This window comes from Ursus maritimus, unplaced genomic scaffold (assembly GCF_017311325.1).
Source record: "Ursus maritimus isolate PB19 unplaced genomic scaffold, ASM1731132v1 scaffold_21, whole genome shotgun sequence".
NCBI lineage: Eukaryota > Metazoa > Chordata > Mammalia > Carnivora > Ursidae > Ursus > Ursus maritimus.
In genome coordinates this window covers 248559-266661 of record NW_024424564.1, presented here as the reverse complement: position 1 = coordinate 266661, position 18103 = coordinate 248559, and the positions used below count along the sequence as shown (strand labels likewise).

Sequence of the window (18103 nt, the reverse complement as noted above, 5' to 3'; positions counted from 1 at the left end):
GACCTCTGGTTAAGAACCTATGCCTTTAATTCTGACTTCCAGGACTGTTAATGTTTGGTTCCACTGTTGATTTTGATGGAGTGATCCTGACTTTTGGGTTGACTAGAGTTTTATCTCTTTTTTAAAAACTCTACAGTTTTATAAAGAGAATTTGGGGCTTCAGGATAGAGTCTCAGATGAAAGGAACAAGCATTGAAGTAGAAGGGAAAAATATTAATTGATATGTAAGTCCACATCAACAGCAAATTTCTGAAGATTTTGTAGAAATGCAGTCATTCTGACGCAGTTGGAGAGAGAGACTGAATGTGGGTGAAAATGTCTTGAACTGTAGTGGTACCAGATTTCCAGTCAACGGTGAATAAAGGGACTACTGCAGAGGAGAGAACCACAAGGATGTTTAGTGTCAGAGTATTGCGAACAGCAAGACATTTGTAATATTGAAGTATAAAGTACATTTATGTTGGTGGTTGAAGATAGTTTGGAAAGGAAAGTAGGTGGACTGTGTGACCATAAAGGTAGACTGGAATGGTATTGAAAAGGGCCTTTTAACTTGTGTAAGGTGTTTGGTTTTTATCATGTAGGCAGAAGGTAAGGAACCTTTGAAAATTTGAAAGGAAGAGCTGATGTGATCAGTTTGTGTTCTTTTGGCAATATGGAGGATGAGGTCTGGAGAGCAAGAGATTTTACCAGTTAGATTCTTACTATAGTAGTCACTCTGCTGCTTAAAACCTTTTTTTTTTTTTTTTTTAAGATTTTATTTATTTGACAGAGATAGAGACAGCCAGCGAGAGAGGGAACACAAGCAGGGGGAGTGGGAGAGGAAGAAGCAGGCCCATAGCAGAAGAGCCTGATGTGGGGCTCGATCCCAGAACACCGGGATCACGCCCTGAGCCGAAGGCAGACGCTTAACCGCTGTGCCACCCAGGCGCCCCTGCTTAAAACCTTTTAATTATACCCCTGCCAATCTCCTCAGCTTAGTTTCTCACACTCCCAAACACAGTGGCTTTATTTCATTTCATTCCTCAGAATAGCTGTGTTCATTAATTACTAACACTTACTTAGCATTTACTCTGTGACAAGGTCTGTTCAAAGCTATTTACATACATTAACTGATTTAATTCTCATAATAACCCTGTAAGTTAAATGCCTCTATTATCCCCATTTTAAAATGAGAAAAATGGAAGCTCAGAGAGATTGAGTAACTTGCCCTAGGTTGCAGAGCTAATAATAAGTGGTGACTCAAATCCAGGTAGTCTGTCTCCAAAGTTATGTTCTTAGTCACTGCACTACTGTCTTTCTTAACCTCAGAACCCAGAACTGTTACACATGCTTTTGGCTGCAGTGCTTCTGCCACCTCCATCCGCCATACCTTTGTCTAATTAAGTACTAATTCCCTTCAGATATCAGCCAAACATCATTTACCCAAGGAACCCTTAGGTAGGATAATTTCTCCATATCCACCCACATGATCAGACCACTTTTTTTTTTTTTTAATGATTTTTTTATTATATTATGTTAGTCACCATACAGTACATCCCCGGTTTCTGATGTAAGGCTCGATGATTCATTAGTTGTGTATAACACCCAGTGCACCATGCAATACGTGCCCTCCTTACTACCCATCACCGGTCTATCCCGTTCCCCCACCCCCCTCCCCTCTGAAGTCCTCAGTTTGTTTCTCATAGTCCATAGTCTCTCATGTTTCATTCCCCCTTCTGATTACCCCCCCTTTCTTTATCCCTCTCTTCCCCTACCGATCATCCTAGTTCTTATGTTCCATAGATGAGAGAAATCATATGATAGTTGTCTTTCTCTGCTTGACTTATTTCACTTAGCATAATCTCCTCCAGTGCTGTCCATGTTGTAGCAAATGTTGAGAACTCGTTCTTTCTGATAGCTGAGTAATATTCCATCGTATATATGGACCACAACTTCTTAATCCAGTCATCTGTTGAAGGGCATCTCGGCTCCTTCCACAATTTAGCTATTGTGGACATTGCTGCTATGAACATTGGGGTGCATATGGCCCTTCTCTTCACTACGTCTGTATCTTTGGGGTAAATACCCAGTAGTGCAATGGCTGGATCATAGGGTAGCTCAATTTTTAACTTTTTAAGGGACCTCCACACTGTTTTCCAGAGTGGCTGTACCAACTTGCATTCCCACCAACAATGTAGGAGGGATCCCCTTTCTCCACATCCTCTCCAACAATTGTTGTTTCTTGCCTTGTCTATTTTTGCCATTCTAACTGGCATAAGGTGGTATCTCAGTGTGGTTTTGATTTGAATTTCCTTGATGGCTAATGATTTTGAACATTTTTTCATGTGTCTGTTAGCCATTTGTATGTCTTCATTGGAAAAGTGGATCAGACCACTTTTTAAATACTTTCACAGGACCCTGTACTTTTTTATATTAAACATTATATGATCATTGGTTGCCTTGTTTTCTTACTAGATTGTAAACTTCACGTGAGCAAGAACTCTTTCTCTTTTCTTCATGATTATTTCCTTGTAGCTAGGATAATGCTTGATGGAGTGGGTGCTCAATCACTGCCAAGTGAATAAACTTAGTAAGACCTGAAATAAAGTAGTGGGTGTTAGAATGAGAATGAATTTGAAAGAAATGTGGGATATAAAATTGTAAGTATTTATAGATGAGTTAGATGTGGGAGGAATGAAAGATGAAGCCAAGGTTCGAGTAGTCTAGGTTGAGAGGAGAAGAAGCCAGTTTTGTGCAGAGAGATGATAAGTTCAGTTTTGGGCTTAAGTGTCTGAGATTTGCACTTGGAGATGTCTTATAGTCAGGTGGAAACGTGGGTCTCCTTTTCAAGAGCTGAGAGCTGATAGTAAAGGTTTGGGACTTATTCAGGAAATATTTATGGAGTGCCTACCACATGCCAGCTACCATAGGTTCTGGGCATAAAGCAATGAACGAGGCAGACAAAATTCTTGCTGTCATGGAGTTTATATCTTACTGGGGGAAGACTCAATAAATAAGAAAAATTTACATTATGTTCCATAGTGATAAGATCTGTAGAGAAAAATAGGAAAGATTTAGGTAGTAGTACAGTGGGACTGTGGGTATTGAAATTTTAAATAGGTGACTGGGGAAGGCCTTAATCGAGAAGGTGATGTTAAAGCAGAGACTCGGAGGGAAAGGAATGAGTCTTTTATTTATTTATTTATTTATTTTAAGATTTTATCTATTTATTTGACAGAGAGAGAGAGTGCACAAGCAGGGGGAATGGGAGAGGGGGAAGCAGTCTCCCTGCTGAGCAGGGAGCCCGATGTGGGGCTTGATCCCAGGACCCTGGGATCATGACCTGAGCCGAAGGCAGAGGCTTAACCAACTGAGCCACGCAGGCGCCCCTAGGAGTGAGTCTTGTGCAGAGTGTTGTAAGACGACCGTTTGGTGATCATTGGAACTCTGGCTTTTACCCTCTTACCCTATCTCGGAAACCAATGGAGGGGTTTTGAATAGAGGAATGACATGTTCTGACTTTAATTATTTATATTTTTTCCTGACTTAAATTTTTAAAAGTTCGCTCTGGATACTTTGTGGAGAATAAACTATAATGAGGTGCAAGGACTAAGAGTTACAGTAATCTGTTTGAAAGACCAGAAGGAATTAGATTCTGGATATACAGTAGTTTCCCGCACCCCATTCATGGGGGTATGTTCCAAGACCTCCTAGTGATTGCCTGAAACCTGGGGTACTGAATCCTTACTTATAGTATATTTTTCTCTATAAATATATGTATATATATTGTATATGTATATATAATAAAGTTTAATTTATAAATTAGATGCAGTAACAGATTAAGAACAATAATCATAGAAAAATTATAATATACTGTAATAAAGATTACATGGATATGGTCTGTTTCAAAATACCTATTGTACTGTATTCACCCTTTTTGTAATATGAGATAAAATGCCTACATGATGAGACGAAGTGAGATGAATGATGTAGGTGTTGTGACATGACATTAGGTTATTATTGACCTCCTTATGAATGAGCCAAAAATCTGGGGTTAGGTACTGGGAACTGGTGGGGGCTGAGATTTCAGTGACCAAAGGCAGTGGCAGGGCCAGTAAGTGGTCAGCAGTGATGGATGCTATCCATGCTACACTACCAGTTGTACCAATCTGTCCTCTCCCAAGTCTAGATCAGCAGCCTATGCAGAAACCATCACCGTCCATTTCCCTGTCAGCTGGGAGTTTTTGTAAACCTTGGCTTTATCTAGACGGAATTTGGGGAAGGAAAGAGAAGGGAGGAACAACTTTGTTAGAACGTTGAACTTTGAATTGCCTGAATATTTACTGAAAAGTGTTAACTTAAACCAGGGAGGAAAAAGGAATGGAGGCTTCTGAGGAAGATTGAGGTTACAAGAAATAAAGAAGTTGTATTGCTTTGTAAATAACCAGTACCTTCTAAATACACACCCACAGATGATATATTTAAAATGTTTGATGATGTCCATTTGTTGGGGTTATGTAAGACTTTTATTTTCCTCTGTACTTTTCAGAGTTTTCAAACTATTCTGCAGTAAACATAATACTTCTATAACAAACCAACAAAACTTTTTTTAAAGATTTCATTTATTGGGGCGCCTGGGTGGCTCAGTCGTTAAACGTCTGCCTTTGGCTCGGGTCGTGATCCAGCGTCCTGGAATCGAGCCCTGCATCAGGCTCCCTGCTCAGTGGGAAGCCTGCTTCTCCCTCTCCCACTCCCCCTCCTTGCATTCCCTTTGTCGCTGTGTCTCTCTCTGTCAAAGAAATAAAATCTTAAAAAAAAAAAAGATTTTATTTATTTATTTGAATGAGTGAGAGAGAAAGACTGCTCACAAGCCAGTGAGCATGCATGTGCACGCAGGGGGAGGAGCAGAGAGGGAGGAAGAAAGAATCTCAAGCAGACCCCGTGATCCCATGACCCGAGATCGTGACCTGAGCCCAAACCAAGAGCGGAGCACTCAACCGACTGAGCCACTCAGGTGCCCCAAACCAATGAAACTTTTTAAAGTGTAACAAAAATCAAAAGCCTTGTTCTCCAGGAAGCAGAAAGAAAATGAAGAAATAAAGTACCAATGTGGGAAAGATTCGGATTCTTAAGAAATGAACCTTAGAGATCACTTAGAGTCTAGATTCTAGATTAATGGTATTCAGCACTGGTCTGAAGGCCAGTGCTGGGTCATGAACTGTTACTGGTTAGCGATAAGTTTAAAAAAAAAAAAATTTTTTTTTTTTTTTGAGTAAGCTTTTAGAAGCTTTTATAGCAGTTTATCGTCAGTGCTACATCCAAGTGTGATTGTTTTCTCATAATTGGTTTTTATTGTTTTTTTACAAACGTATCAGTCCATCTGGCTGGAATATTATAAAAAGCTGGCAGCTCCATCAGTCTGCCTAATTAAAAATATATTGATCTGTGAAATTTGGAAATCTGAGAAGCATTGATTCTGTCTAATCTTGTCTAATCCTTCACCCAATGTCTAACACTTATGGAGTGCTTACTAGCTCCAAGCACTATTGTAAATGCCTTACAAATATTTACTGATTAAATCATCCTAATAACCGTATGGTATAGGTACTGTTGCCTTATCCCTATTTCATAGGCAACTGAGGCACAGAGATGTTAAGTTAGTCATCCAAGGTTACACAGCTGTAAGTCGTAAAGCTAAAATTTGAACCCAGGTGACTTTAGAAGAGGCCATGTTATGCTTTTAATGGGTAATTTACCTACTATGTTTCTCAGTAAAGGGTGCTGTTGGTTTGTTGAGTAAGATAGTTCTCCACACAGTATCCCTGCTTGCCTGACCTTCTCACTGAGTGCACCACCTGCCCAGTCATTGTACTGGGAGGGAAGCTCCCCTCTCCATTTTCAAATTCTCCCTTGGTTGAAAGCCTTCCAGTGATGCCTAGCATATTCCCTTGATTGTTAAGTTCTTTCTTCTATAGGGATCTGCTTTCTGACTTCTCCTGGTTGATCTTAGATCTATACTTCAAAGCCAGTGAAGTCTCCTTTCAGTGCCCATCTATTTGTGCACTGATCTGCATATAGGATTTCTGGAGCCTTCCTTTTCCTGATTGTTTTCCTTTGATCAGCATGTCATTATGGTTCTTAAAATAAGAATCAGATAAAGAATCATTTAATGTAGATTCTGTTTTTCAGTTACCATAACCTAGAATTACTTTGTTAGCAAATCATACTGTTAACCCTCTTTCTACTTGTAATCGTCTAAAATCCTGAGGTCTTTATTCTTTGAGTTACTGTTGAGTCAGATCTTGCTCATCTGGTTTTTGAACAATTTAAGTTTTGAATATAAATGTAATACTTTATAGGCATACCTAGTCCTTCCAAACTGACTCTTCTTTTTGGCTCATTGTTCTCTCTGAAGAGCTCCGCTTCTTTTTTTTTTTTTTTTAAAGATTTTTATTTATTTATTTGACAGAGATAGAGACAGCCAGCGAGAGAGGGAACACAAGCAGGGGAAGTGGGAGAGGAAGAAGCAGGCTCATAGCGGAGGAGCCTGACGTGGGGCTCGATCCCATAACGCCGGGATCACGCCCTGAGCCGAAGGCAGACGGTTAACCGCTGTGCCACCCAGGCGCCCCAGGAGCTCCGCTTCTTGCCCTCCCTGCCCCTTACTTCTGTCAGTAATCCGTCAAGTCTTCCTCCTCCTTTTGTCTGCAGAGTCGATAAGCATACCCTGTTATATGTTTAGTCAAGTTACTGATTTAAAACTCTTCCACAGAACTTGATAGCTTGCCATTAGATATTTTTTCCATTTTGATGTAGATCCTTTAATTGATTCATTGTGGACATTAAACTAGCTAACGCGTCTACCTAATTCTTCAGTGGTGAGGCTTATATGCACGTGAGTAATAAATTGCAGTAAAGGATCTGGGATAATAGATAGTAAGAAGAATCTTCTTTATAGATAATTGGGTTTTCTAGAGATTCATTTTTTCTATGTGTTAGCTGGTACAGTAATGGGGGGCAGGCACCCCCCCCAGAAATACCTGGGGATTTGTAACAATAAATAGTTGCATGAATAGGTAAGAATTCTATTAAAGTAGGACATTTATTCTTCACCATCTGTTAGAAAAGTCTTCTTGCATATTGAATATCATTAGAGAGAAGTGGGCCAACTTTGTGAATCTGGAGGCTTGGTGGGTTTAAGAGCAATAGTTTGGGTTTGAACTTTTCTTTTTTTCTTGTGAGAACTTTTTATTTTATTTTATTTTTTAAATCAACCAGGTTCATTCTGTTAACTAAGGAAAAGCTTTATTCTTTTTCCTCAGCTTGCTGAACTAAAGCAGGAATGTCTTGCTCGTGGTTTGGAGACCAAGGGAATAAAACAAGATCTCATCAACAGGCTCCAGGCATATCTTGAAGAGCATGGTGAGTGTTTTATAGAGGCAGAGGGATGTGAGTGAAGGGATTAATTTTTCGGCTCTGCCAGTGTGGAAGATTTCTCCTTTTCCTTTAGGTTGTTGGTGATGTAAGCTCTTAATTAACTCTGTCAAGAAGACTCTTGATCATCCAAAACAGTGGTTATAAAGCAAAGAAATACACCCCTCCCCCCTTTTTTTAAGATCTTAAATTTTATGTCAGCAAATTGTTTGAAAGGAAGTATGCTAAAACAAGTATCATTTGACTGAGAATTGGAAGATTTGGATTCTGATTCCCCTTATGCCAGAAATTTACTCAGTAACTTTGAATAATCAGTATTTACATGACTAGGTATCTCTTGATCTATGAAATGAGACAAATGTTGCCACTCTTGAAAACCTAAGGAATCTCTGGTCCCTTCTAACTCTGACATTCTATAATTCCATCTTTAAAAACAAACAAAACCAGCTTTATTTAAGGCATTTTATCATCCAGGTTGTACAAGTCCCTGTTCTAATTTTTATTTATTTCCTTTTATACCCATTCCGTTTACCCCAGCTCCCTTAGGCAGCTATTCTAATGTGCTTGATATGTATTTTTTGTCTTTGTCCTTGTAAACCATCTAGTGTTGTTTGGTATACAATATTTTTATATAATTGGCAGTGAGGCCATAGCCTTACTTTACTTCTCACTTTTTTTTCTCTAAGTACCGTGTGTTTTTTTTAAGATATATTCATATTTGTGTGGCCTGTAGCTGTGTAGTCATCCAGTATATTGATTCGAATTCTGCATAGTGTTCTGTCATGTATGGAATCCACCACATTTTACTTAATTCACCTGGTGACAAGCACCTATATTGCCTCCTAGACTACTTCTTTCATGTTCCTGTATAATTCTGTGTGAGTGTCTTTCTGGGATATATACCCACAAGTGAGATTGCTAATTAATATCTGTTCATAAGGGTATACTTGATATGATTAAGCACTGCCAAATTGTTTTCCAGAATTGCTCTATAAATCTACACTCTCATCATCAGTGGACGAGGGTTCTTGTATCTCCTCCACACACCTAAACTTGGCGCTGTTGTATCAAGTGGCTTAATTTTTTCTAATCTTTTGGTTCAATTTACATTCCTCTAATTATTAAAAAGTTTGAACATTTCTTGTGCTCATGGTTCTTAGGGTTTCTCCTTTGCTGTCTTTTTAGTGGGGTTCCCCTTAATTCACTTTTTAGTTTGTAGACATTTATTTTATATTTCTGGTAACTGTTCCCGGTTGGTTCTAGACACGAATACCTTCTTCGTCATTTGTTTCTTTTTCGGTGGTGTCCTTAGTTTTGGAAAATCTGTAATTCTTCATATATTACTTTTGCTTCAGGGGTGTTTGGGGGTTTTTGTTTGTTTGTTTGTTTTAGAAATCCTTCCCCACCACTAAATCTCAAGGATACTCTCCCACGTTACTTTTTATTAATGTTATAGTTTGACCTCATTACAGTTTTTCAGTCTATCTGGAGTTCAACTTTATAGTAATGTTAGGTAGAGAATACAGTTTTATCATCTCCATGTGAAGCAGATTTTATGAACATCAGTTCTGCCTTCCATTATTGAATTTTATTTTGGGAAAGCACAATGATTATAATTTTAGCCTAAGTACAGTGATCAAGATGGTTTTTTAGCAGGGCTTGACCTGAATATTTTAATATTCTTTAGCTGAAGAGGAGGCAAATGAAGAAGATGTACTGGGAGATGAAACAGAGGTGAGTTGGAGAGAGTAAGGTTAGTCACTGGCCTGGCAACGTGCCGCTACCTTGGCCACATTGCTTAATGTCAATCATTAGAGGGCTTAAATGCTAACTTGTTAGGGGAACATAGAGGGGGAATGAAGGTTCTGAAAAACTGGTTCATTTTTGAGTTCTCATATTCTTTTATTGATGGGTATTTACTGTTCATTTATATTAACTATTGTTTCATTTGGTTTTAGGAAGAAGAACCAAAGCCCATAGAACTGCCTGTCAAAGAGGAAGAACCCCCTGAGAAAACTGTTGATGTGTAACTATCCCGATTTTTATGATCTGAGTACAGGGCAGATAGTTCTGGGTTTTGGAGGGTTTAGTCTTTCACTCTGTTTACCTCTTACATATTCCATTGGCTTTTTCATTTCTCGTTAGATCATACATTTTCAGAAGAGTCTACTTCATTTCAAGTATTTGGTTCCGGTGAAGCAAGGTAGTTTGTCTCTGCATTATGTAATAGATAATTAGGACCAGGAGACTTCAAGCCCAGATAGAGTTTAGTTCTAGCCTTTGTTGTAGCACCGTAATAGATGATTCTTCTTCTGTATAGAGAATCATCTAGATTTCTCTAAGAGAATCATCTAGATTCTCTGTGTATAAGGAATTTTGTCAGGGAGGAGGGTGCTGAGCAGAGATGATGTCTCTTAGGTAACACTATCTTCTCTCTTTTTTGATTTACAGTGGAGGGAGGGGGGAACGAAGTACTAGAGTGGAAAGTGGACCTTGATTTATTTAAACTATCCCACAAGGTTGATCATAAACAAAAACAAAAGGTTGATCATAACATCATTTTTGGGGGCTCTCAAGTCTAGCACATTAGTAACAATTGAATCCTTTTAACATTTTTGTTCCTCATAGCTGTATTTATGTGTTACAAAAGACAATATATGTGCTAGTGAAAAGTCAAGCACTGCATAGAGGAGTATATAAATTGAAAATTATGTACCCCTTGTCTCCACCCCTCATCTGACTTCCCAGAGGTTTTTCAATATATTCTTTTAGAATGATACATGGGGAGTTTGTGTATATACAGATACATATACACACTAGGCATATTATGGGTTTCTTGATTTTTCTCAGATCTTTTTGTGTCCTACAGTAATGTTTTTATTTTAATGTTTGTTATATAAAGATGGGATTCTAAATGTTTTACATGTATTCTCGTTAATCCTCACATCAACCATATGAAATGGGGTGATTATTTTTGTAAGTGGTAGGTCTCTTTTTTTAGCTTGTTATTATGGGAAATTGCAAGTATATACACAAGTTACAAGAAAAGTATAGTAGACCCCTATATACCTACCACCCAGATTTAGTAGTTAACATCTTAGAACCTTATTCTTTCTAGCACCTAATAGTACTCCATTCTATGGATGAACAGTAATTTCACCAGTCTCTTGTTGATGGACATTTAAATAATTCATAATAGCAAAAAATGCAGTGCTGCATGTCCTTGTGCAACTATTTTTATACTTATGCAAGTATGTCAGTATGATAAATTCCCTGCAGTGATTTGCTGCATCACAGAGGATGTACATTTAATGTTTCATTAGATTTTATCTAATAATACTGCTGTTTTTTAGGAAGGGGAGGGAAGGGTAAAGAGGGAGATAGAATCTTAAGCAGCCTCCACACGCAGTGCAGAGCCTGATGCAGCCTGGAACCAAGCTGTTCCTTTGATCGCTTTTGATCTCACAACTCTGAGATCATGACCTGAGCTGAAATCAAATTAAGAGTTGGACGCTTAACTGACCGAGCCATGTAGGTGCCCCTAATGATACTGTTTTTTAAAGCCATCTAGTTATCTTCCATCATAGGAGGTTTATGTTTAGATATAATGCCTTAAAGAAATGGCTTAGGAACACCTTTAAAGTAGTGATGTTTTGGGGACCTCTGGAGCAAGAAGGAAGACGGGGCAAATACAGTGATAATTGGCTTGTGTGGGTTAACAATGAAGTTTGAAAAATTTGTAGATGTTCATTATCATTAGAATATGTAAAATGTGTAATTCTCATATAAGAGCACTTAAATTTTATTAATGAATTTTTTTTTTTAAGATTTTATTTATTTATTTGACAGAGAGACAGCGAGAGAGGGAACACAAGCAGAGGGAGTGGGAGAGGGAGAAGCAGGCTTCCCGCTGAGCAGGAAGCCTTATGCAGGGCTCGATCCCAGGGCCCTGGGATCATGACCTGAGCAGAAGGCAGAGGCTTAACGACTGAGCCACCCAGGCACCCCATATTAATGAATTTCTAAACAAGGAAATTGAAAACGTGTGAGTTGGGAGGGTGATTTTGCTCTTTAGAGTAATAGTAGTGGTTAGACTACAGTATGTTCAGAAAGGTTCTGGGTCCCTATAGGTTGGAGAATGTATCATATGTGACTATGGGTAGGAGAGAAATTTCTCAGCAAAGAGAATAAATTTCCCATGAGTTCCAGAATGTGATGTGTATTTATTGCTTGAGCTTAATTGTGCCTGAGGGAGCTGGAACACAGAAAGAAGTGTCCTTTCTGGGATTCCCTTTCTGCCATGAGGTATACTACAGTGATTATGCTTCAGGATGGGGATGTGAAGAAAGTCATTAGCTTGGGGTTGGTGGAGAACACTGTTGTCTTAATGGCATTGGACTTCAAGTAAAACATTAAACTTCAGTGTCCCTTTCTGTCTGAACAAGACAGAGAGAGGGTTGGAGAAGTATGGATGACCAGGAAATGAGAATTCAGGAATTTCTTTGAGAACATTCAAGGCTAGGGGCACCTGGTTGGCTCAGTCATTAAGCGTCTGCCTTCAGCTCAGGTCATAATTCCAGGGTCCTGGAATCAAGCCCTGCATCAGGCTCCCTCAGCGGGAAGCTAGCTTCTCCCTCTCCCACTCCCCCTGCTTGTGTTCCCTCTCTCGCTGTCTCTGTCAAACAAAAATCTTAAATAAAGAAGTATATATATATATATATATATATATATATATATATATATATATATATATATATTTTTTTTTTTTTTAAGGCTAATTTAGGTACTTCAAACATTCAAAAGGAGATCCCCTTCATCTTTGACTTGAGGTTCTCCAGAAATATGCTACTGTTTCTCGTTTGGTCCCTCCCACACCCCTACCCCTAACCAGGGCAGTTAAATACTGTAGGATGTAGTTATGGTCAGCAGGGGGCACCCATTGCTTATCTGTCAGTCCAGGGACCTCCAACAAAAGGATGGAGAGAGTAAGTTCCTGTTCCCAGAATTGCTTCCTCTGAAAATGCCATTAAACCATTACTACCTTTCAGGGCATCAAATGGGAAAAGTGTCCGGGATATTGGAACAAAGGCTGCCTATGTCTCTAAATGAGGGACCTTAATGAGACTGGTTATGACCCACAGTTTTATGGGAGTTGTTTGGTGGAAGGTTAATGCCCTTCCATTTATCCTGGGTACTTCCGAACTTTGTCTCCCGCCCCGATGGTCCCCCTTTTTTGTTTTCTCTTAAACCTTTTGACTAGTAACTTAACCATGTTTTCCTAATTCAAACTCCCTTTAGCCTTTTTTTTTCCCACTCCCTTTGGCATTTTTATTTGTCTCACTTTGACTGTTCCAGCTGGAGCTACAGTCCCCGTGGGAGAAATAAGGGATTTGTAAAAGAAGGAAACCAGAGCTTATAGAGCACTCGTTAATTGTTGTTGTGATGAAAATTGAGAGCTGCCATTTAAATGAGGGTTGGAGGAATAGTCATTAGTCCAGAAGTAAATGTAAGGTTCCTGAAAGTAAAAGAAATGGTTTCTGGTGTCCTTTGAGTGTATCCTTCCAGCCCAATATATTTAACCAGCCTTCTTTCCTGATTACTTTTTTTATAGTTTAGCAAAGTAGGTTAGTCTACTATTGGAACTCTTATCAGTAGATGGTAGTTCAAGGAACTGAAGTTCTAATGGGCTTCATATTTTTTTGGATTAAGGGGTAATAGAGAGATATGGGACAGAGGACATGATTCAGGTGCATTCTTATACAGTCTAAAGTTTTGGGTTAGAATATCAAGTTTTCTGCTTTTAAAAAAATTTCTTTCTTCTTTTCCAGGGCAGCAGAGAAGAAAGTGGTAAAAATTACATCTGAGATACCACAGACTGAGGTAGGTATTCTGCTCCCTAGTAGAAGAGCAGTCTCTCTCTGTTTCTTACCTTTTATTCTACCGTATAATCACTAAAAAATTGACTTACAGGCAGAAAGTAAGTATTGACAGATTTTGGTATTGATATATTTTTCTACCACCTTCATTTGGGAAAATATTTGGACTGGCATAGTCACCTTTGAATCTGTAGTCTTTCTGTATATAGTCCTTGGGCCTTGGTGGTAACTCTCTTTAAGATGTTTACAAACTAGATTATAGTTTGGGAGGATAGTACCTTGGAAGAGATGAAAAGTAATAAGGGAAGATGTCACTACTTGATAGCTGGTAAGACTGAAAGTTGTCTGGATTCTGTGTCAAGATCTCTGAACGTCTTCAACTGAGATCTGTGTGGGGTTTTTTTGTACCTTTTAAGTAGTGATGACATAGGACAATGCTGCTTCATTTCTAGCTGAAAGAGTACCACTAGTGTTGGAACCAAGCTGTTCCTTTGATCCCTTTTCAAAGGTCAACCAAACACAGCTTTTGTCTTCTTGGCTTCGTGCAGAATGTAGGTTTTATTTTATTCCTTTCCTTTTGTTTTTGAGGACATGGGTGTAATAATAGTCTTTTGTGTTTGCTTTCTGGAAAGGGCTGTTGAGTTAAGCTCTGGGTGGATACAACCTGATATCCTCTAGGATTGTTGGTATTCTCGGTTTAGACCTTATGAAATATACTCCTGATGTTCTAAAGATACACATTTCTAAGCAACTTTTCTCCTTAAAGAAGGAAAATAGAAATTAATTTTTCTCTTCCCCTTCTTTTGTCTTTTTATCACCTAGAGAATGCAGAAGAGAGCTGAACGATTCAATGTACCTGTGAGCTTGGAGAGTAAGAAAGCTGCCCGGGCAGCAAGGTGAGTGTCCCAGCCTTTTGGATCTGAGACAGTGCTAGTATGAAGGTGGCGGGGTATGATCCTAGGTTTTAAATATAATTGTTGATTTTAAGTAGAATAGAGCCCTTGCTGAAAAGAAACACTTTCTTGGCTCTGTTCAGAACTTCTCTGCTGATTCGGATGTAGTAGCTGTAGACGGATTTTTATAATAGGTAAAAGTCAGGAACTGACTGTTACTCCCAGTTTTGATAAGGCTTCCTTTTAACTTATTCTCTGGTCTCTTGGTGAGAAAAAGAGTAAGCTGAACCTCTTTCATGGGGTTGTTAGAATTAGCTAATGATTGCAAGTCTTGAGATCACAAGCAAGAAGTGCCATATGTACACTTGACACGGAGACAGGCAACCAGGAGTGTGAACAGCTTCCTAAAATTTAGCTTGTTTATTTTTCTACAGATTTGGAATTTCTTCAGTTCCATCAAAAGGTAAGAATACAGAGACTTCTAAAAAAAAAGTTATGTTTATATTTTAACTTCTCTGTCACAACAGATTTCATTTCTCCAAATTAAGGTAAACTTGTTAGCTTTAGAAACCTATAAGAGGTTATAACATTCACTTTTTTGCTTTAGGTAAAACCATACTTAAGCCTTCCTGGGGAATTTAGAGAAGGTGCTGAAGTTATGAGAGAATAGGAGGAAGTGCCAACATTTGTTGTCCTCTTCTTGGACATCTTTAGAGAAGTTTCTGGTACCTTGTCTATTTATTTTAGTGTCTCAAGTCAGCATGTAATTACGTACCTGCCCTGTGTCATACTGCCTAGTGTAAGTGGTGAAAGAGAAAAGAGAGTATCTTTTACCTCAACATTCTTAACTTCTAGGAATATACAAGGAAATAATGTTGGATATGCTTAAAGACCTAGTTAGCCATAAGAATTATCACAGCATTATTTTTTGTGATCAGTAACTAGAAACAAGGTAAGATACGATAGGAAATTTGTTAAATAAATGTCAACCAAAGTATAGTAGATTATGCTGTTATTAAAATGATATTGAAGAGTGTCAGAAAAATATTAAGTGAAAACAAATTATGAAATTGTATTAGTATATTTCCCTTTTGGTAATAGAAGTGCATATATGGATAGAAAAACAGGTTTGGGGGGTGCCCGACTGGCTGAGTTGATGGAGCATGCAACTCTTGATCTTGTGGTTGTGAGTTCGAGCCCCATGTGTGGTATGGAGTTTACTTGAAAATAAAAATTAAAAAAAAAAAAGGTCGGAGGGAATATGTGCTAAATTGTTAATACTCATTGTCTCTGGTTGTTGGAATTTTGAGTGATTTCTTTTTGCTTGTCTGTTTTTAAAATTTCTGCAATTAATACCTATCTTGTAATAAATTAGGAAAAAGGTTACTTTTTAAAAAACAGTCCAGTTTTAGAGACTTAAATTTTAAATGTAGTCTCTTAGTCTACTTTAGTCTTCTCAGGGATCTGTCTGAAGTGTGTTAAGAAAATGTCCTGTAAAGATCTAGCATTTTTCTCTGCTTTTTAAAAAACTAGCAGAATTCTGGCCGCTATCACTACATGTTTTCTTTATTTTTTTTCCTCAAAGATTTTTATTTATTTATTTATTTATTTATTTATTTGAGAGAGAAGCCTGAGCTGGGGGGAAGGGCAGAGGTAGAAGGAGAAGCAGACTCCTCGCTGAGTGCAGAGCCCAATATGGGTCTCGATCCCAGAACCCTGAGATCATGACCTGAGCTGAAAGCAGATGCTTAACTGACTAAGACATCCAGGCGCCCTCACTACATGTTTTAGAAACAAGGTATTTTCTGGCTTTTAGTTCTATCAAGAGAGATGCAGTAGGATTGGTGATAATACAGCAAAACTTACTAAAGACCTTAGGTGGTGCTATTTGAGGAAAGACAAAAGTTAAAATTAATAGTCTAAAAAGGAAAGCTGATCAATAAAATAATGTATTGATAACATTTACAGTATCAGGGGCACCTGGGTGGCACAGCGGTTAAGCGTCTGCCTTCGGCTCAGGGCGTGGTCCCAGCGTTATGGGATTGAGCCCCACATCAGGCTCCTCCGCTATGAGCCTGCTTCTTCCTCTCCCACTCCCCCTGCTTGTGTTCCCTCTCTCGCTGGCTGTCTCTATCTCTGTCGAATAAATAAATAAAATCTTTAAAAAAAAAAAAAAAAAAAAACATTTACAGTATCATTCATGTAATTCTAACATCCTTAATCTATAGAGTACCTGTTAAAAGAATAGAGTTTAGCAACATTTGAAAGGAATTTAAATGTTCTCATTTATGCGTGAGAACATAAAAACATCTAACAGTTCCTAGCACGTGGATTATGGTAAAAGTTGAATCTGTACCTGAATGTTTACAGTGGAGAGTTAGGGATTGCAAGAGTGTAATGACTTAAAATTCTGGAAAAAAATTTTTGAAGATTTTATTTATTTGAGAGTACAAGCAGGGGGAGCAGCAGAGGGAGAGGGAGAAGCATACTCCCCACTGAACAGGGATCCTGCCGCGGGGCTCAATCCCAGGACCCTGGGATCATGGCCTGAGCTGGAAGCAGCCGCTTAATCTACTGAGCCACCCAGGCGCCCCTGAAAAGTTTTAAGTGAAGAAGTATTGACTTAGATTGGGGTTGGGCTTACAGGCCAATTTACTGCTTGCTTGTTAGTGATAATTTCAGGATAGGACATTGGCTTTAAACAGCTGTAATTTTAATTTACTATGATAGTAGCTCCGCTCCTTTGTCCAGAAGTGATTTTTTTAACAGCTTTATTGAGCCTGTAACTCATATTCCATATAGTTCGTTCATTTAAAGTATATAATTCAGTGGTTTTTAAAAAATGTATTCACAGTGTTCTACAATCATCATCTCAGTCTAATTTTAGGACATATTCATCACCTCAGAAGGAAACCCTGTACCCATTAGCAGTTGTTCCCATTCCTCCCTCCACCCCCATCCAAGCAACCACTCGTTTTTTCTATGCATATAAATTTGCTTTCTATAAATGGAATTGTACAATTTGTAGTTTTTTGTGACTGGCTTCTTAGCATAATGTATTCAGGGTTTGTCCGTGTTGTAGGATACATTAGTACTTCATTTCTTTTTAATGTTGGATAATATTTCATTGTTTGGTTACACCACATTTTACCTATCTATTCAGTAGCTGATGGACATTTGGGTTGTTTTCACTTTTTGGCTACTATAGATAATGCTGCTATGAACATTCATATACAAGTTTGGTGCAGATTGTATGGTTTCATTTCTCTTGGGTGTATACCTACGAGTGGGATTACGAGGTCATACGGTAAACTCTCTGTTTAACTTTTTGAGGAACTGCCAAATTGCTTTCCAAAGTGGCTGTACATTTTACGTTCCCACCAGCAGTGAATGCAAACATCTCTAGATGCAATGTTTGCCTTTTGTCCCCCCTCATCGTAAGATAAAGGATATTTGTCCTGTATACTTTTTCTGTGCTGTCTAATTTGATTTGAAGACTGTCAGCTTCCTTTATGATTTTTAAAAATGTTAAATAAAACTTTTATTTGCTTCTTTAGGTCTGTCATCTGATGCCAAGCCTATGGTAAGAAATCTTTTTTTATACTTTGAGAGACAAATCTTAACTCTGGTTTTAAAGTTAGAAACAGCTCCTCAAATCAGAGGAATCTCTGAGATCATACGAATTTGGTCACTGTCTTGTTTTCAATACATTGTTTTATATTCTGAATAAAATGGATTGTTTGAGTACTAAGAGGTCAGAAAAATTGCCACATCTTCCAAGTCACTATAGACATCTTCCTTCCTATCATTCCTCTTGAAAAAATGAGTAGGTTTTGTTAGCTAGAGGACAGTCCATATAATTCTTCATTTTATGTTACTGTAGTTTTAGGCCTTGTCTAAGGGCTCTGAAAAATGTCTAAT

General features: G+C 38.3%; 1 protein-coding gene across 1 annotated transcript in view; it reads left to right on the top strand.

Annotated features, from left to right (window-relative positions):
• LOC103656925 (SAP domain containing ribonucleoprotein) overlaps window positions 1–18103 on the top strand; it is a 43990-nt gene that overhangs the window by 2547 nt on the left and 23340 nt on the right. The window contains exons 2-8 of the mRNA XM_040637113.1: window positions 7302–7401; window positions 9101–9147; window positions 9372–9439; window positions 13242–13293; window positions 14112–14185; window positions 14617–14645; window positions 17740–17765. Coding sequence (XP_040493047.1) covers window positions 7302–7401; window positions 9101–9147; window positions 9372–9439; window positions 13242–13293; window positions 14112–14185; window positions 14617–14645; window positions 17740–17765 — 396 coding nt within the window. The remainder of the gene's footprint in view (window positions 1–7301; window positions 7402–9100; window positions 9148–9371; window positions 9440–13241; window positions 13294–14111; window positions 14186–14616; window positions 14646–17739; window positions 17766–18103) is intronic.